This window comes from Falco punctatus, assembly GCF_963210335.1.
Source record: "Falco punctatus genome assembly, chromosome: 7".
NCBI classification, from domain to species: domain Eukaryota; kingdom Metazoa; phylum Chordata; class Aves; order Falconiformes; family Falconidae; genus Falco; species Falco punctatus.
Window position 1 is genome coordinate 57,973,913 of NC_137587.1, and position 20,324 is coordinate 57,994,236.

Below are 20,324 nucleotides of genomic sequence, written 5' to 3' on the forward strand. Positions count from 1 at the left end.
ATTTTTATTTCTATTAACAGGCTCAAGTTATTCTCCTATTTGTTCTCCTTATTGCCATTGCAAACTTCTTTATTGGGACAGTCATTCCTACCAACAACGAAAAGAAGGCAAGAGGCTTTTTTAATTACCAAGGCAAGTAACCTTGCTATCTATCACATAAAATAATAAGTTTGCATTCTTTTTGGCTTCATACTGAGTTAAGGATTCCACTCAAAAAGGTCACAAGATCAGGATCTTCTGCCTGAGTTTAAGTAAGCTTCCAAAGTAAGGCAATTTTTTTGATTTTTAATTTTGAGCCTGTCTCTTTGCTGCTGAAGCTGACAGCACAGTTAGCTGCAGCTTGTGTCATTTATATATCAGCAGAGCACAGACAAAGTTCTACACAGAGCTAAGTGCAAGCGCTGCAGTGACACTCCTGTCACTTCGATATGGATCTGTATCTCTGAGATGCAGACAAGCACATCCTACTGGGGACCAAACTAAGGAAATCAAATTCACTTTGCTTATGATATGAGACAGATTCAAACCCAGTTGTCCAGACATGAAAGACTAGCTTATTCACCTTCTTCAGTAAGGAACTTTGAAATCAAATCCTGGTGGTATGTTTCATTTTCACCTATATTTGCAGCATCAATATTTGCAGAAAACTTTGGACCAGATTTCAGAAGCGGAGAAGGATTTTTCTCGGTGTTTGCCATTTTTTTCCCAGCTGCCACTGGCATTCTTGCAGGAGCCAATATCTCAGGAGATCTGAAAGTATGTATTTCACTAACTTCATAACACTAGCTGTAGCCTGAAAAAAGAACAAGAAAACAAATTATGAATCAACACTGTATTCAGTCCTAAATCATGTCTTATTTTGGGAAGCAAAAATCTCACTTTTAAGTACTTGCTTTATTATTTAAAGACATCAGTTCACATTTTCTCTCATAATGCATTATGGCTATTTACAGAAATGACTGCATTTAGATTTGGCTTGCTATATCATTTAAAAGCATGTTTCAATAACCTGTAATAATATATCATTAATGACTCATTAGCAGCATACAACATAGAGATTACACGTGTATCTCCTGGCACTCTTCTTTTGCAAAATCTAAAGCCCAAAAACCACACCTGTAAAGCTCATGTTAAGCTCATGTTTGCCTCCAAAGAATTGGTGGAGACTGGCTTTTTTTATTCAGGGTCATAGCAAGGGCAGAGCAAACAGAGCATTTAATGAAAGCAAGTATGTCCCAATCCCATGTCACTACTGCTGCTCAAAGGAAAAGCTGCAGGTTTGCAGCTGTGACAAAAGAAAGAAGTCTGAAGAGAAAGGGAAAGGAGGTCCAGCGGTGTCCAATTGTCTTGCTGTGGCCATTCTGTCAGGTTCCCACTCTCCTCTTGCAGTATAGCAGTTGTATGAGATGATATTTCCAATATCTAAACATACTGGTAAATTAGGGACAGGAATTTAGTTTCAACTTTGAGTGCCCTCTACTTTGTATCACTTTGCACAGTGTATTTAATGCAAAAAGTATTTAAAGCTAAATGTGAAGCTGAAATAATTCAAAGCTCAGCAAAACATTTGGTAAAAAAATCTCTAGTAAATGCAGAGCAATCAATACTTTGTAATATTACAGGAAATTCAGAAATGCATCAGGGGTATCCTTAATTCAAGTTGGCAAACCAATACTAAAAACCAACAAACAACCACCACCAAAGAAACCCTCAACACACAAAAAGACGTAGCTCACACCTTGATAACCCCAGCATGTCAAATGAAATTCTTTGGCTTTACCATATAGACCCACTGTCTTGTATACCTTAAGGATTTAACCAAAGGTCCGTTATTTCTTTATTGGCACAGTACTCACAAGTTCACCAGATCCTACTAACCCTGACAGCCAGTTCTGTTTCCCTTCCTCACACCGAGCTGCATGCCTCATCTCCTCTGTTTTTAAAGGACTGCTTTTGAAGCCAAGCACAGAGGGAAATGTGTAGAAACTGAGATACTACTAGCATCTATGAGATTCCATTTTTAATTAAAAAACCCCAAATCGTACTTCTGTCCAGTGAGACTGAATCAGCCTCACAACCTCTCCATCCTTTTATCAAAAATAATTATTTTGCTATACACGGCGCTCTATGTACATGGCAAGCTGCCAAAGCAGCAGCACTTCTTTCATAAGCTGTTTGAAAGAGTCTGAGCAGAGCAAGGGAAGCAGTTCCCCTGTTGGCGCTCTGCAGTTGTTTCAGTCTGGCAGTAAGTGGATTTCTATAACTAAGTCCTCCAGGATGCAGATTCCCAACTGAGCATGTTTAGATGCATTAGACAGGTCTAATTAAATTAACTAGCCTCTCCAGAAATCCAAAAGGCAAGCTAAGAAGTATTCAAAAACTGTAAAACGGACCAATCAAACTTTCTTTAGAATTAGTCGCAAACACTATGTACAAAGTGGCCTAATCCAAAGCCAACCTACAGAAACAGCTGGTCTTCCTAGTGACTTCAGAGCATTTTGGAGCAGATCCTAAAATGCTAACAGCATATTAAATATATGTTCAATTATTGATAAAATTTAAAAGTTGTAAAGCTGTGAGAAGCTTTAACCCTAAGATTTAAGGTTACAGTGTTTAAGATTGCAGCATGAGACTCCACAAAAACAACCACCTAAGACACGCACACCAGAACTGTATAAATTAAAGTTACCATGATCTGAGGGCAAAAGGTCTTATGCAGCTGAGGTGACTTTGCAATTATTTTTCAGCTCAGTAAGTCCCTACCTCATTTAAAAATTGTATTAATTATTAACACAGTTAAGTCATTCATCCATGCTTCACACGACACTCCAAATTTGTATTTTGATTTTTTTCCCATGCAATGAGCATAGTTATAAAAGTACAAAAGTCTGGGTCTTAAACTGCATTCCATGCATCTTTGACTTAAAAAAACTCACTAAACCAATTTAAGAAGACAATTCATAAAAAGTGCTTCCTAGCATAAACAAACACATACTAAATTGTATGGTTGGCTACTATTAAAATCTCCTTTAAAATTACAATGTATAATGCAGATCTTTAGACTCTTACTTAGTTGCATGATCAAAGCCAATATTGTTGTGAGCTGGACTGTAAGCATTATAACTCAGCCTTGTTAAATTATCTAAATTTAAAGTCAAAACAGTGAAAGGATGTGGCCTGTTGTCAAGACACAGCTAACAATTACTAGTTGCTAATTACAAAAGTACTGTATTCTGTACAGGGTGACTATTTACTTATCCTACCAATTAACCAAAAACGACCCCATCTTGTCATCCACAGGAGTTTGATGGTTAGTTCAGTAACTACTTACCTGTGGTATCATGAAACATTAAAATAAAGCCCATTGCAATGTAAAGAGAGCTTGAAGCTCCCAGAAACGCAAAGCTCAGGACTCTCCTGCTGCTATAAATGCCAACTCTGCCCCTGCAGTGTTCACTGTGTCCAGGATAGGAGAACTACACCACCAGACCGCTTCACCAGCTACATGCTTGGACACAAACTGTTGGTGCAGGTCTAAATGATAAAAATCTACCCTCTAAAGATATCTTCATATCACAGTGTAGCCGGATTCCCTAGCATGCAAATGCAGTCAGACTGCAGCACACAAACTCACAGTGTTTTTTGTGTTATTGCTTTGTTTTAAGGATCCACAAATTGCGATACCCAAAGGAACAATGCTGGCCATCGTGATTACAACAGTTGCTTACATTGGTGTGGCAATATGTGTCGGTAAGTACAGAACTTCTGCTTCACGTCTTAATTTATAAGATTTTAGAAGTTTGAAAACCTGATATGCAAATGAATGATTAACCTCAATGCTTTTTCATCCTGTGGATTTATTACATAAAGAGACAGTTGTTTTGATTTTACTATATCTAAAAACAGTGGGGGAAAAAGCGGCAATCAGCAGAAACAAAAGTCCCTGTTTGGCAGCTAGACTTTTGTATAACTTGCATGGTTACTTTCACATTTGATTCAGTGACAAAGACCACTAGCATGTATCCATGAGCACAGTAAAGATTAAAGGAACCTCTGATCAGTCTTCTGTTCCTCATTCACATTGAAATGTCACATGGCTTCTGCTCGTTCTCAGTAGTGTTACTGAGCACTCGTGAGCAACACAGTAACACACACATTTGGTATGTTATATGTCAAAGACAGAAATCAATTGCCTGTCTTAAAGAAGATACACTACATGACTAAGTGCTCTATAACATTGGAATGTGAGGTAACAAAACAGACACAAGAGTAAAAAGGAGACCTGCTCTGAAGCCATGAATTGTGTTGGAGGAATAAGCAATTACATTCTCATTATAAGGGTACAATAAATCTCTGTTCAAGAAAAATATTTTTATTTTTCTGTTTTAAGAGTACTGTAAGAAAGAGTGTTGTAAATAACTCTTACTTGTGAGTAAATACCTCAATAGTGCATAAAACCCCTGCAGTATACTCCCTTCTACTGGGAGATGAATCTCAAGTCTTCTTGAGTTCTACGTTTCTTGCACTTTACACAAAAGACTGAATACTCAGGTCAAGCTGCAGCTCAGGCTATTGCATTATTTGGATCTAAATTTCCCCTTCAATTAAAGTGTAAGTAGTCATTCTTTACTTCTGTTATAAATCTGTGTTAATGCATCATTCTGTTCTCACAAGAAATAGCTGTATTTCTACTTCAGAACCGTCTGTTTTTCAGTGCAATACTTCCCCCCGGTTTGCTAAACAGATAATGGTTACTTGGGGACCCTCAAGAACATTGTTTTTGACATATTTGAAGATACTACATAAACTTACATTTTAGCCACTAAAGATGTTAAGATCAGCACTCTAAGTTAACTCCATATGTTTCTTCCCATTTCTGATGGGAAACAAAAAGACAGCATAAATATTAATAAAACCAAACAGAAAATCGGTAATTTCTCCTCTTTAAAGTTTTTTCTCACCATATTGGCATCCGTTGGGCTCTGTCAATTTGAACAGCTGAGGATCTGTGTCTCTAAAGAAACTGTGTGTCCTTTTTAAATACACAAAGTATGCTTAGACCTAAGACCCTCACTGACCAGTTTTCTTTGAATACTGGCATTTATAAAAGTAGTCACAGGCAGACAATATACTTCTGAGTTAGTTAATCTATTTTTAATCTCTGTCTGGTTCTGTACTCTTAGAAATATGCTAGTCCTCATTAGTCAACTGGCTGATTATTTTAAAAGTAACAGAAGTCAACAGTTGCTTACAGACAACACGAGAAACAAAGCCACACTAGAGGGAAGTAATCTGCCCAACATTAAATGCTACTCTTTGGGATGAGACTAAGGCAGCACTTGTACAAAATGTGTGCAGACTAAGAGACAAAGCTTGGCAAAAACATTCTTCCAATGTCACAAGGAAGGAAAATAACAATATATCATTGTTTCCACAGCCTCCTGTGTTGTACGAGATGCTACTGGGAACGTCAATAATACAGTTGTACCTGGAATGAGCTGCAATGGATCATCTGCCTGCAGCCTAGGCTATGATTTTTCCAGATGTGCAAGTCAGCCATGTGATTATGGGCTGATGAATAATTTTCAGGTTTTAATGAGATTATATATATAATCATAGGCAATAGACGATATCATGAGTACAAACTTGCAAAACCATTATTTGCTGACAACTAACTGCAACAGGACATCCACTTTTATCCAAAAAAGTAAAAGCTATAGGAAAACCAAAAGGAAAGTCCCCTGCACTCCACATAACCTTCACACTGCCCATTCACTAGCCCTCCCAGCACTCTGGTAAGGTTTTACCTCCTTCTTTCAACAAGTATCATGCATCAATATGCAGTAACATCTTCAAATTCAAAATCTAGACTTAACGGAGACCTCAGGAACTCCTTTAGATGAGCAGCTCCTCTCACTGCTCTTTACACATGGGTGTGATTTTACCTCAGGGGTGCTGTGGTCACTGGTAAAGGTTTGTGCCAAAGTATGAAAAGCAAGGGTTCTGACTTCTTAAAAAGGTGAGTGAAAAATCAAGTGAGAAGTAATGGGATCTTTCTCCTAGGCCAGAGAGAGACTGACGGCCATTTTTATTCTTCAAAATAAAGCTTAGACAAAGCATCAAAGTAAAGCAGTTCTGCAGTTTGACAACCACAGCTCCCAGATGTCTGTTCAGCCCCTGTGCTTCATGGCCCACTAAAGGAGCTCACCACCCACCTGCACTTGCTTTTCAACGAGTCATTTGTAGCTTTTAAAGTCACTTGCTTTTTTTCCCAGCTGGCTCTACTAAATGACAGGACTGGGTATCCACCTTGAAAGGGACACACTGGCCCTGTCACAGACTACTTTTCCTTCATTTCTTGATCATTTACCATCCTCACTCCCACCTCAGTTCAGCTGCCCAGACCCAGGACAACCCTTTAAATCAGTGACCTCTGTACAGCCACAGATTTTCACTTCTTGCATTTATCTTTGCCAGACTGAAGTCACAAAAAAAAAAAAAATGTCTTCATCTGACAGATCTCCAAGATTAACTGGTTTCTTTTCTGGAGTACTTCCCACACACCAAAAAGCATCTGGCAATCACATCTGTCCACTTTATCTTTCATCTTCCTTGTCTGGTGCTTCTCAATAACGCTTTTGCTTCAGCGGTCACAGAGGCCAGTGCAGCCCCTCTGGGAGGGTGGAGGGAGGCCTGACAGTGACCATCGTTACTGTTTGCAGCACTGCTTTTACGCTGCTGCAGTCAGGCATTTTCTCTCTTTCTTAGCCATATTAAATAATCAAGAAAAAAACCAAACCAACCCAAACCAAAGAAAGTGCCTCCAACCACATTTCGTTGCTGTTTCTTCCTGCCATTTCCACTTTCCCTTCTTGCTCCAAGATGACTATCTACCCATCAAGTAGAGGCTGTTACTGATATCAACCAGTTAGTAAAGGAGGTGAGAAAATCTCATGGAGTACTCACCTGCCTCTGCAGACAGCTGCATACTTGTATGAAAATTTGGCTATGCCTCTGTTGCTTTTCACTACAATGGGAATAATCGTATTTCCCTACTTCACAGCTGACTTGTACTATAGTGAATTTAGAACTGTGAAAAGCAGAGACATGTAGAAACACAGTACTTAAATGGGTCCGTGATCAAAGAGTGCATCCAACTGCAAGCCTGGCTATTCTTTTTTCCTTCTCTTTTTCCTAAAGGTGATGAGCATGGTGTCTGGCTTTGGTCCTCTCATCACAGCTGGCATCTTTTCTGCTACTTTGTCATCAGCTCTAGCATCTCTTGTCAGCGCACCCAAAGTTTTCCAGGTAAAATTAAACGACCAGTGTCCTTATACTCTGTTTTACTCCATAGACGTAAAATGTAGTTGAACTCTAATGTACCAAACATGGTATATATTATAAACAACACTGACACATGTGGGAGGAAGAGGCAGGGAAAACAGTATGTAGAATGTTTTTCAACAGAAATAGGCAGGTAAGCACCCTTACGCAAGGCTGATAGTGTTCCTTCGGTCAGAGCTCAGCTTTGCTGCAGAAGCAGGGGATACATGCGTGCTTGTTATAGGTAGACTACTTTCAGGACCACTTCTATCTTACAGAAAGCCACCCTGGAAGCACAGGAGCACCAGGAATATGCAGGAGCCCTCAGGACTTTAAGACTGAGGTGCTGGCAGGTGTGCTCAAACCAGCTGGCTGCCTAGAAGCTGTCTTGGCAGCAGCCATGTGGAGGGAACAGGAATAGAGGGCGTGGGACAGAAAGAGAACCTGTACTACTTACACCAAGCCACTGATGTGTGCTTCAGTCCCCTCCAATTTACACTCTATTTAGCTATTCAGTTCATCTGTTTTTAAAGCACTGAATAAGTACTGAATGCCTGTGATTCTGTTTCCCCCCTGTATAATAATATAGTAGGATATTGCCTTATCACTTTACTTGAACGTTTACGTGTCATAGCAGTAGATGTACTTGAATTACTAAGATAGATTTAATTTTTGTTTAGCAAAAGCCTAGCAAGCTGTCACTCACAGTGAGCTTCTGATGCAAGAAAGCGCTGCTTAACAGAATTAATTCTGATTTGTTTACCAGGCTCTTTGCAAGGACAATGTCTACAAAGGGCTCGAATTCTTTGCCAAAGGATATGGAAAAAACAACGAGCCCATCAGGGGCTATGTTCTCACTTTCGTGATTGCTATGGCATTCATTTTGATTGGTTTGTATATCATTATACAACTGCTATAATCTCATGTTCTGGAATTATATAAACTGATATTTTAATTCAATGATTAGCTATGGTTAGAAAAATTTCCAGTTAGGTAAGCTCTGACATTAGCCCAAGCACACTCAAACCCCTGGTAGCAACTCCATTATTCTTAAAGGCGGCAAAAAGAAACCAACAGGGACTCTCATAACATCTTAACGCCACCACAGCCTAATTTTCAGAGGTGCGGAGTAGGTGCAATTCCTGTTCACTCCACTGGAAGAGGGCAGGGCTTAGAATTACATCAAAGTCACAAACTTTGAAAGTGGTTTTGCAGTTTATACTGCACACAGCTCGGAGATAATTCTGATATAATTTGGAAGCCTACTCTGCCAAGCCTTCTGCAGTCAGCTCCAAAGCAAATCACAGTTTGCCAGCTTTGGTAGTAGAAAATCCCAGCTACCACATTTAGGGGTGCAGAGATTTTTAAATTAGTTCTTCCAAGATTTGAAATTCCAACTTTGCGATACTAAGCAAATGTGAAGTTCCGTAGATAGAATTGAGATTGCCATTTAAAAAGCAAAACAAGAAGCTTTAACTATGACTCTCTTGTGAAACGCATCTGTCCTCTCAATTATGTATTTAAAATTCTGAAATTTACACCAGCTCTACATCATTAAGAGTCAGTCTGTAGCATCAGAGTATCAAGTATAACCTTGCATAGCATATAATGTTACTAAAATCAGCATCAGCAGACACTACTTAATAGGAATGAAGGTATATCAAGGTGGCCTTAAATTGGTACCACAGGAAAATACCCGAGCTTTGCCTGGATGACAGATTCAGACCATGTCCAGATTTAATTCATGATCAGGACAAAGCTATCCAACAATCTAAGAAGCTGGTGCCTATGTCTGACGTGTGTGCATGTGTCTTGCAGCTGAACTGAATACCATCGCTCCCATCATCTCCAACTTCTTCCTGGCTTCATATGCTTTAATTAATTTCTCCTGCTTTCACGCCTCATATGCAAAATCTCCAGGTAAGTCTGCATTCACTAGTGATTTAAATGGGTGCTTCCATAGTCTGATCTCTGCAAGTTTTTGACTGTATGTCAGAGAAAACTGCGGTACCTATACACCAAGCTATGTGACCTGAGGTTTTACTGCTTTCATTGACTATGATCGCATTTTATTTATCTCCAAAAGAAAAAAATAGCGGCTCTAGTCCTTACATTCCCTACAGTTGTACACAATGAAAATTACTTTGGAGGATCCCACTGAAGCAGGAAAGCTTCTCAAGGTGTTTTTTACCCCTCACTATCACACAACGTGGACGGATAAAACCCTACGCCAACTCTAGTCACACAAACTAAGCAAGGTATACTGGGGAGCCATTGTGCCCTTCTCCAAGTCTACAGCAAAATTTACAGGAAAGTTCATAAGCACAGTAATTACACTAGAAGCAAGGCTGCCTGGGAGGGAACACGTAGAACAAGAGCAGGTCCACCAGGCAACATCAGCACAGCTCTGCAGTGGCTAGTAGCAGAATTGTAAAGGGAACTGCAACGAGGTCCTGCTCAGGGGTAACTTGAGAGTCTCTCAGCAAAGGGACATACTGGCTTTCAGGCTTGTGCATTGCCACAGCAAAATAATTCTCATTATCTTCATGAACGAAGGGGGGACACCTTAAGGACTAAAGTCAATCAGCTGAGCAACACTGGTTTTGGCACACAGGAAAGACAATTTCCTCTGCTGTGAATCAATTATTCAATTCAAGGAGCGAGGAATACATTTTTGATTTCCCGTGTGAAGAAACTGCAGTAGTGACATAAATGCCTACATCAACTTCCTTCCTATAGATCTGCATGGTGCCATTTGTTCAGAGGGCAGAAAAGATGAGCACTTCTGCTAATTATCTGCACAGATGAACAAATGCAGATCTGCCTGCTCTACACAGCCTTAGAGTCGAGTAAAAATTACCTCTATAGACTTCATGTGCGTGCATCTGACTCTACCCTGCCACTACTTAACATTTCAGACAAAACTGCAGCCATTTTTCTTTTCTCATTTCCTCCAGTTAATTTCTGCCAATTCACAGTGATAGATTATAATTGCAAGGCTGCAGGACAGCATATTTTTTCACAGCAATATCTTCCCATTCCCTCATTAGAAAGATGATCCAAGATAGGGTTGCTTAGCCTCTTCTCATATCTTCCGTGTTTTTTCCCCTCTCCAAAGAATCTGCTCTGTAGAACACCTGGCAGGGACCTGCAAACCATGGAGGCTCACTGCTTGCCTCATCATTTTAATTGCTAGCAGGGGATGGATTCAGTACTGCAGCTGAAGAGCAGCAGGAATAATATCTTTTTAAAGTCAATTGCAAAAGATCTTTTTGTTCTGCAGTGAGGTCAGGCAATTTTCAAATTTAAGACAGGTGCACTTACAGTATTGGGATAAACTCTCAGCAAATGCTTAGTGCCCATTAATAAGTTCTACATATATGCATCAAAAGGACACAGTAGCCAACCACCTGGAGTTACAGGAAAATCTATTTTCAGTTCTGAACCAATGAACTTTAGTTTGGCAAAAATATAAACAGAATGGCTACTCAAAGCCAGGCTGGACAAAGCAGTAGAAAAGGGTTTGTAGTAAAAGTCTTGTAGATCCACTACTCTGTATGTATGGAAATCTGCATCAGCCAGCACCTGAAAGTACCTGTGGATACTCGTGATGCCTGAGAATTTGCACACATCACTCCCACCCCTTCTGACAGAGCCTGAAACAAATTGCATGTGTGTTTGTATGTGCAAAATCAGTAGACCACCATATTTTATACTCTTACAATTTCTCAATTCTCTTTAAACAGGTTGGAGACCTGCATTCAGGTATTATAACATGTGGGTGTCGCTTTTCGGAGCCCTGTTGTGCTGTGGTGTCATGTTTGTCATCAACTGGTGGGCAGCTCTCATCACTTATGCCATTGAGCTCTTTCTATATATTTATGTAACTTATAAGAAACCAGGTAAGACCACAAAACACTAATATTTTGTGTATATGTTATGCAGTCAGACTGGATTTCACAGAACGAATTCTGCTTACAGAATTAGACATTACTTTTTTTCCAATACCTTTCTTCAGAGGGAAGTCTGGAGCATCCCATTAAATACCACTTTGTATAATATAAATTAAGATGACAGTCTGGTGAATTTTTGCCTATTTAACAAGCACTTCAAGTCTGGTTCAGGGCTTTGCATAAACATTCCAGCACATCAGTTTATTCCCACCATGTCTTTACTACTTTTGGGCTTTTACTTGAGTATCACTCATTATTTTTTTTCCATCCACACACAAAACCTTACCTTTGCTTGCTCTTAGCTGGCTCGTCTGGGCTCCTCACTCAAAATGTAAACCTGCTGCCCATTATACAACAAAAACACAAGCGGAATTACTCATGAACTGATCATCCTCCAGCACCTCCCTACAATTCTTCAGTAAATCAAGAAAGACGAGCACACTTCACTGCTAGAAAAAAACCCTACTTAGTAGCTCAGCAAATCACAGAAGCTCTCCTCAGAAATCTGTGCACTAATACAATACAGCACCAGTACCAGAGTAGACAGTTTGGTTATTCGTAGCCAGGACAAAACTAACCCAGGTCCAGATTTCAGTGCTAACTATCTGAAGTAGAAAAACAAACAAACAAACGAGGCAAGTTTCCCAGCAGATGTGCGTTCATTGCAGCTAGCTTGGGATAGCAACACCTGATCTGAACCCGTGTTATTCTTTCCTGTGTATATTGCTGCACTGTTTTCCATCCTCTATCTCTGTTCTCATACCCACCAGGACAGTCTGCAGTTCTCTTCCTGTAAACAGCAGCTGTAGAACACACCTGTCACAAGGCAGTCATCGAAAGCATTTGAGAACTGCTACCCTTTCCTAGTACATTGCCAGTGTCCTTGCTGCAAAGTAGCAGCTTAAAGCTTGGTTAAATTCACTGAAGACACTGTACAAAAGCTATCATCTTCTGCTCTCAGAGAGTGACTTTTGTTCAGCACTTATTTATCAGCAACTGAAAGGTTCAGAAAAGATGACTTCTACACAAAACTCCACTTAGTTGCATCAAACGTTAGCTTTGTATCTTGGCATAACAGGACTTGATCTGTATTCATGTAGATATCAAAGTCTGGAAAGCTGTTTCTTATCTGTCTTTATCCACCAAACAGCTGCACAGTAACAAAAGATGTATATGCCAAGACTGGGGTTTGAGAACAATTTTGGACCTATATAGTAGAACAGAGCTAATTGGAGCTAACAGTGTTCTTTCCTAATGGTTTAACTTGAACTTCCTGAAATTCCATAGCAAATACATTACTCAGGCTTGTCCGTTTTATACATGGGAGAAGGATACAAAGTTAATGGAACAGAGAAGAAAACAGTTTTTAAGCAGAGGAAGAATTTGTTTTTGCATGACATGAGCAAAACCTACTCTATTACGAAGCACAAACAATGACAGCTCTGGATCTATGAAGCATGAGAGAACATACCCTGTCTTGGCTCATAGATGACATGATTGCTGACCTCTGCAATAGAATATAGGGAAAAGCCCATGGTTTAATATGCATTATTTATTTTTATTATATGCAGAAGTAAACTGGGGCTCTTCTACACAGGCTCTTTACTATATTAATGCCTTAGACAGTGCTCTGGCATTAACTACCGTGGAAGACCATGTGAAAAACTTCAGGTAAGATTTCCAGTGTATGGTAGAATGGCTTATTCTGAATAATTACATCACCCAATTCAACACAACCTCTTTTTTCCTCCTAACAGACCCCAGTGCATAGCATTAACTGGAGCTCCTATGATCAGGCCTGCTCTGCTGGACATCACACATACTTTCACAAAGAACAACGGGCTATGCATCTGTTGTGAAGTGTACACGGTAAGGTCAACTCATATAAATCCAAAAATTCAGCACCAGTGTGTGCTGCAGATCTTCATTACACATTCCACTCTCACTTGGCACACAATGGTCCCATTGGGGCTGATGGGCGGCTGTGCAGACCATGAAAGAGATTTGCACTGAGAATGAATTTTGTCCTAAGTCTTAACAAGAAAGCTATCAGCTGATACAGAGCCTGTGAGTAAACGCCTCACTGAGATGCATTTCAGAGTTCATAGCAGACAGATCAAAAAGTGGTTTGAAAAAAAAATAATTATATTTGTTTAAATGGACACAACAAGGCTTAAACAAACAAAAACACCCAAAACCCTGAAGTTGAAGGATTATAGTGCAAAAGTCAAATTATCCAGGCTCTATATTCAACTTTGTCACTGATTTGCAGTGTTTGGGTTTGGCAACTAATTCAGCTCTCTTTGCAGTGGTTTCTCTAAAATGGTAACAATGCTGATTTTGAGGATAAAAATGCTCTTCTGAGATCTAAAGAGAGGAGAAAAGTATATTTCCAATTATATTTTCCACAGGAAAGTCTGTTTCTTAAATGATGAAAATCTAGTCTCTCATTAGGACAGAAAAAAAATAGATGTGTTCATAGTGTAAAGGAGAAAATGTACTTTAAATATTACAACAACTTTTTTTTTTTTTTTTCCTCTCAAAATTAAAAACAAACAGCTCATGACACCAAATGGGGCTGCAAAATCTAACAGAGTCAGTCCAGGCAAGATAATATATCCATCTACAGGAGCGTAGAAATAATTCATTTGACGCTGCCACATTGCAGAAAGGTAGTACAGAAGATCTGCATGTGAGTTTTCCCAAATCAAATTTACCTATAAAGAGGGAATGGTCCTAATTTTTCTCTACTGTAATTATTGTTAGCTTTCCCAATGCGTTCAGTATGGAATCAATCTCAACAAGATTCTGAGACTATGCAGCTTCCTAAAGTTGAGTTTCAGCAAGTTTTCTGAATTCCTAGGCATGTTTCTCTAATATTAGTACTTTCTATGGAGAACTGAGATTTCACTCCTGTCTATACAAAAAACTAAATCTATTTTGCTAGTGTAAGTATTTTCATTGTTTTTCAAAATTATCATTTCTTCAGCAACTTAAGCTAAATTGAATTTGGTTGGTAATAAGTGTGACACAATGAACATTTGTGATCTGCAAAATTGTGGTAAAAAGTGGATGATAAAATTCCTAGGGACCATATCAAAGAGCAGCCTACAATATGTACCATAACCAATACAGCAAGACTATTTAGCCATAAATGTAACACCCAGCATCTTTTGCCTCAAAAGCTGACATACTGTTAGCTACGCATAAAGTTTTGAGACACCATGCCAGACAGAACATTTTCCATTACTTTTTCCCAAAGGGCAGCAAGAAACTTTCCAGGAACAAGGTGATAGATAGTTCAGAAATAGGCAAAATAAATATGCCAACTGAACGTAAAGATGATTTAAACGTTAGTCTCTGACTTTGTGGCTGCATGTAGCTTGAACAGTCTAAGTTTTGAGTAAAAAGGACTACTCTGGTTTTACTCCCTGCCTTCCCCTAAAATATTTTTGCAAGGTTAGTCTTCAACCTGCAAATTCACTGGACTCCTTGTACAATTGCACAAACATCAACACTGATACAAAGGAGGAGTGGGGAAGGACAGAGATAGGCTATCATCTGATAGAAGGGTGGGACTGTCCCCTCGGCCGGCCGGCAGAAACAGATTGTGCAAGTCAGTACTCTCAGGTACTCTAGTCAGAGAGACTGGGAAGAAGGGCAGGACTTTTATTTTCTCTGCTCCTTACCCACAAGGGAACTTGAACCTTATTGTTAAATTTATTATTCCCAGCTCTTCACACTACTCTTGCAACAGCCAGGATCAAACTCTTCTGAAGTTATACTCGTTAAATCCAAACAAACTCCGGTAAATTTACTATCACCCAAGAATGTAGCACGATCTCATTCATTAAAGGAAGATAACATGGACTCTCCCGTCCTTCCCTTTGTACTTCCCAAACAGTCACAAGGGGTTCAGAAACATATATGAGCGACAACAACTGAGCGAGCATCAACCCAGCCTGCTTTTGACCAGGTCAAAAACTCACTTATGTGTGTGTGTCTCTGTGTGTGTTTGTATATATCTCTCTAAATACTAAAGAAAAAGGCACAGATAAAAACATAACATGAAATCTGCCAGGTCATTTCACAGCTTCTTTCCGAATGCTGTTTTCTGTATCTTAGATGGAACTAGCCAGAAAGTTTATTTTGAAGGCTTTGCCCCTTTTCTAGCAGCCAATGCCAATTCACTGAAAGTAAATGTACTGCAGTTATTTTGACAACTGTATAAAGCTATAGTACATCTCATTTTCTTCCAGGAAGGCAAAGAAAGTGTTGGTAAGGCTGAAAAGTTTTGAAAGGAAGACATTTTGTCTTTACATTCAAAAATAACTTTTGAGAAATTTATTTTGAATTAAGTGATCCTTTCTATACATTCGACTTTGGAGAGAATTTCTTTCAGTTTGGGTTTTACACTGTTCTGGAAGGGGAAATAAATTCTGAGCTTACAGTATTTGCTATGGAGAAAAAAAATCTAAATCTCCCTCAACTCTCTCTTAACCAGTTTCCCATCTTAGCAGAAAAAGCTACAATATACTAACTTACTTTAAATGAAAAAGATTTAAATAGGAATTCTGAAATAGAAATCTCCTGAGTATGAGTTTACAAAGCCTTCCTAGCTTTATAGTATAGGATACTTCTACTGATTTTTCTAGTTACCTGTTCTGTTGGAACCAAAATTGCAATTTGTCAGCATCCTCAAAAACATTAGAAATTTTTAAAGCACAAAGGAATAACTTCTGCACAAAATGAAGCTCGGCACCAAACAAGTTCAAATCTTCTGTTTATAACAAACCAAACTGGTACCACTTCCCAATTTTCCCAAAGAAATACTGGATTCCAAGTGCTTCCAAGGCAGCTCTGTCCTCCTGGCATGCGCAATTACTACTTCTGTCTCTGATGCTGGACATGCTCCCACAGTTTACAATTCTGCTATTTTATTCTGCCTTGGAAATCAAATGCTACCTGTCCAGCCCAATAACACTAAAACCAGTATTTGAGACTTTTTAGTATCCCTCTCAGAGTTTCATCTTCACCGAAGAAGATCTGGACTATTGATTCAGCTTCCTAAAAACAACACAAAAGGCAATAAACAAAGCCTAGCAAACCTTAAACTTAAGAGCACAGATTTTTAAAATCAACTAAGTTCCAGATATGTGTTTCCCAAACTTACCTCAATCTTTCTAAAGGCCATGCTCGCAGACTTGATGCCCTCCCTTGGCCTAATCTTTTGGAAACCCTTTGCCAGCCCATCTTCTACTGTCAAGTCAGTGTATCGCGTCTTGTGACTTGGTTACACACATGGATTTTTGTCTCATTGAATTATCAGATGACCAACTGAAAGAACCTGGTGACAAAGGCATTTGCATCTTTAATTGCACGGCAACAACCCTTTTCTCTTACTATTAGTAGATAGCAGCTTAACCACGTATATTTAGATCTGCTGAGACTTGTTTACGTAGTCAAGTCAGTGAGGGACTCTATTCACTCTGAGATGCTTCATCATACCTCAGATGTTTTTCTAAGATGTTACAATCCATAGTAGTTCTTCTTTCTGTCAGAATCACTATATTTAAGTAGCATTAACAGCCTCAGCCCTCTCGAACAGAATGCGAATTATGTTAGCAGCGCAGTTCTTTTCAAAGGCCTGAATCTCTGTGGACCCTTTTTGGAAACATATTTTTCTGACTCTCTCCATTTGCTCCCACAGCAGACTAGGTAACTCCCTCAAAATCACTCTGTGATGTATAATACAAAGCCTTTTAAATAATATGTTATTGTATCATGCAGGGACCACGCAAGCTGTGTGTTAAGGAGATGAACAGTGGCATGGCAAAAAAGCAGGCCTGGCTCACAAAGAACAAAAGAAAAGCCTTTTATGCAGCAGTGGCAGCTGACAGCTTCAGAGATGGAGTCAAAAGTCTACTTCAAGTAAGCTTTTTGTTTACAGAACACAGAAGTGTTACATCAAAGCATCCCTTTATGTAAAGCATTACTGTTTACTTGTTAAGAAGTCATGTATATATGGATAATGTTATAAACGGAAAGGGCACTGTGGGGGTACATGTATAATACATTACAGGTTATTTAATAAAAAGATCTAGTTCTGAGGTATGGACTTACGAGACAAGGCAGACTGATTCTTTCCTAAATGAACAAGATGCTATTATGAGAGAGGGAGAGAGGGAGGGAGGGAGGGAGGGAGGGAGGCGTCTACAGGGCAACATGTGAATGTCTATGCAGCCAACACTAGATACGCTTCAAATCAATTCTATTGTTTGGTGTTACACAGCACATTAAATATCTGAGAATATTTTAGCATTAATTGAAAACTGGAAAGTGTAATATATATTTTCTGCAAACAGAGAGAACCCCATCTAAATAAAAGAGAGTCTGCAATGTTCTTCTATTACTCTAAGAATATAGCAGATCATTTCCAACAGTCCATTTAAAATGACCTCAATGAAGGCACCGAGGCACTGTTTTCATATTTGCCATCTCCCTCCCACATACAGGAATATTTAAACATACAGATACCGAGACAAAATGTAGAGAAAATTCCCATCCTTTGCACAAAATGTACTGCTGAAAAGACATCACTGCAAACTGATAAAAATACTCTAAATAAGATTAAAATACTCTAAATAACAGTAACCCACTGGTAGCCTACCAGGGTCCTCTGTACACTTGCTGAATGGACAGTACAATTAAGCAAGATTAAATATGTACTAATAAAGACCCTTTTGTGCTATCAAAGCCTTACAAGGACACTTCATCTTGGGTTTATACGTTTTTTCAGTAGAAGATTCTTCTGCTGTTTTTGAGAACTATTAGAGTCTGATGTTCTCTTCCTTTCCATTACTACTTAAACAGTACTGACAAAGTCAGCTACTGGACCACAAATAATTCCCTTCCAGAAAACTGAAGGACAACCACATCATCATTACTGTAACCTAAGGACATCTGCATTGCTTTGCCAACCAATTATTCATTTCAGTGTAAATAGTGCAGATGTATCAGCACTACTCAAAAAACCCTACCAAGGTTCCAACAGTTTTTACCTATTTTCTTTTTGCTAGTAGTAAAAATTAGCAAGTGTAACAACTTTGACAAGCTGGTGTATTTGTGGGTCTCCTCCTGAAGGTTCTGAATACATTGTGTATTTAGATTTCTATAAAAATTAGGTTAGCTGAATCTAGATCTGACAACCCTTACTCGTTCAGGTTTTAGCACCCAGGCCCAGTTTTGGAGGCAATCTAATATCTTGAAAAAACATTTGTTCTTCCTGTTTATAAACTGTAATTTTATCTATAAAGCACGCTCACCAAATTTTGGATAGTCTTCTGGAAAGAATACAGCAAACAGAACAGCAACAGTTTCTAAGTTCAAGGCAAAAAAAAAATTCTTAAGAGAATACGCCTTCTCTGCATATCTGGGGAGTTTAAAGAGACTTCAGACCCAGTTCATCTATTGAGTATTCTAAATCTGATAAAAGCTTTATGCTATTGTGTTAGAATGAGCATACAAACAGTTCTTGAACTCTCTCTTGATTCCAAGTTATTGAACCATTTTAATGAGAGCATGTCAGAAGAAATGCAAATGAATGCTAATTTAGCAAAACTACATTTCTGTCATCTAAAAATCATTTATAGTGGGAATGATTTAGAGCTAATCTTTCTGCATGGGTACGAGCATGAAGGACATTCATGAAATGCAATCTAGTTGTAACTGTCTCCAGAACATACTTCAGTTATCTTTTGCCATTACTTTTCATTTACAGTAAAAGCATGTGTGTGTACCTTCTCAAGCAGTGTTTTAATATTGTTAGGCCTCAGGCTTGGGTAGAATGAAACCAAATACCTTGGTGATTGGATTTAAGAAGGACTGGAGAAATGCCGCTGTCGCGCAAGTTGAAAACTATGTGGGCGTTATACAGTAAGTCACAGTTCAGCATCTCCTTTTTTACTTCACTTAGACTAGATTAATATAGCATTTCCACACAGGATTTGATGTCTGGAAACAATGTAAGAAAATAACTACAAATCTGAGTTTACACATATTAGCTCTGTAATAGAAGTTTCTGCCCATTAAAAGAAGTTCCTTGGCTTCACACACCTAGCAAGATCCACTTAGCAAACATCTGGCACTGTCAGAGCTGATATGGTCTGACAATGCTACATAAAGAAGCTGCACTGCTGTCAGCAGTGCTTTTGCAGAACTGTATTTTCCCATTTTTAGCGGGCAGGATCTCAGAGAAAAACAACCCTAATGTACATACTTAGGGAATAAGAGAACATAATGGAATTCTTCTTTTAAGCCTAGGAGACAGAGGAAGAGCCTTGCTTCAAATCTCATGTGTGCCTAAGGCTCAGCAGCTCTGTGGGTTGGGGTTTAGCTAGGGAAGTCATTTCAAAACACGCTTCTTATAGACTCTTGCTCAAAATTCACCTGTAAATCTGAAGCAAGTTAAAGAACAACAAAACTCACCACAGCTTTTTTATTTCCTCAGAGAAGGGAGACAAAAATTATACAATGGCGACCTAGTTCCTAAAGAGTGTTGTCAGAAAGACCCATTCATTTCAGGAGCAGTCTATCCATCCCCATTAGCCAATGATACCCTTTTTTAAAATGAGGGAAGAAAGTTGACAGTACTCAATCTTGGGCAATTCCTCCTGCAATTTTACCTAGAGCACCCTAGTACACAGCAGTAACACCTCCCTCCCTGTGAGCATTAACACTTTTACCAATCTGCTCAAAGTAGCTTTCCTCATTGACATGCATGATGTGAAAGGGTATTTATTCTTCTTTTTCTTTCTTTTCAGTGATGCCTTTGATTTTGAGCTTGGCATGATTATCATCAGAATTAGCCAAGGATTTGATATATCTCAGGTCCTTCAGGTTCAAGGTATGTGATGACTCAATAGCTGAATATCTATGCTGGTTACATGCTCAGCACAAGAAGGAATCTGACTGATACTCTAAGAATCATTATTTGGTTTCTAGAATAGTTCCTACACCTGTAACTTCTACAGTTCCTCCTCGCTTCTG

At 39.0% G+C, this 20,324-nt stretch overlaps 1 protein-coding gene across 1 annotated transcript in view; it reads left to right on the forward strand.

The window, feature by feature from the left end:
* The window catches only part of SLC12A1 (solute carrier family 12 member 1), a gene marked incomplete at its 5' end in the record, with an annotated part of 45,600 nt that overhangs the window by 11,040 nt on the left and 14,236 nt on the right, over nucleotides 1-20,324 (forward strand). Inside the window, 13 exons of the mRNA XM_080396358.1 lie at nucleotides 21-132; nucleotides 629-756; nucleotides 3,666-3,750; nucleotides 5,438-5,589; nucleotides 7,201-7,308; nucleotides 8,090-8,213; nucleotides 9,142-9,243; nucleotides 11,070-11,225; nucleotides 12,848-12,947; nucleotides 13,034-13,145; nucleotides 17,067-17,207; nucleotides 19,105-19,211; nucleotides 20,099-20,181. Of these exons, the coding sequence (XP_080252484.1) occupies nucleotides 21-132; nucleotides 629-756; nucleotides 3,666-3,750; nucleotides 5,438-5,589; nucleotides 7,201-7,308; nucleotides 8,090-8,213; nucleotides 9,142-9,243; nucleotides 11,070-11,225; nucleotides 12,848-12,947; nucleotides 13,034-13,145; nucleotides 17,067-17,207; nucleotides 19,105-19,211; nucleotides 20,099-20,181 (1,510 nt within the window). The remainder of the gene's footprint in view (nucleotides 1-20; nucleotides 133-628; nucleotides 757-3,665; nucleotides 3,751-5,437; nucleotides 5,590-7,200; nucleotides 7,309-8,089; nucleotides 8,214-9,141; nucleotides 9,244-11,069; nucleotides 11,226-12,847; nucleotides 12,948-13,033; nucleotides 13,146-17,066; nucleotides 17,208-19,104; nucleotides 19,212-20,098; nucleotides 20,182-20,324) is intronic.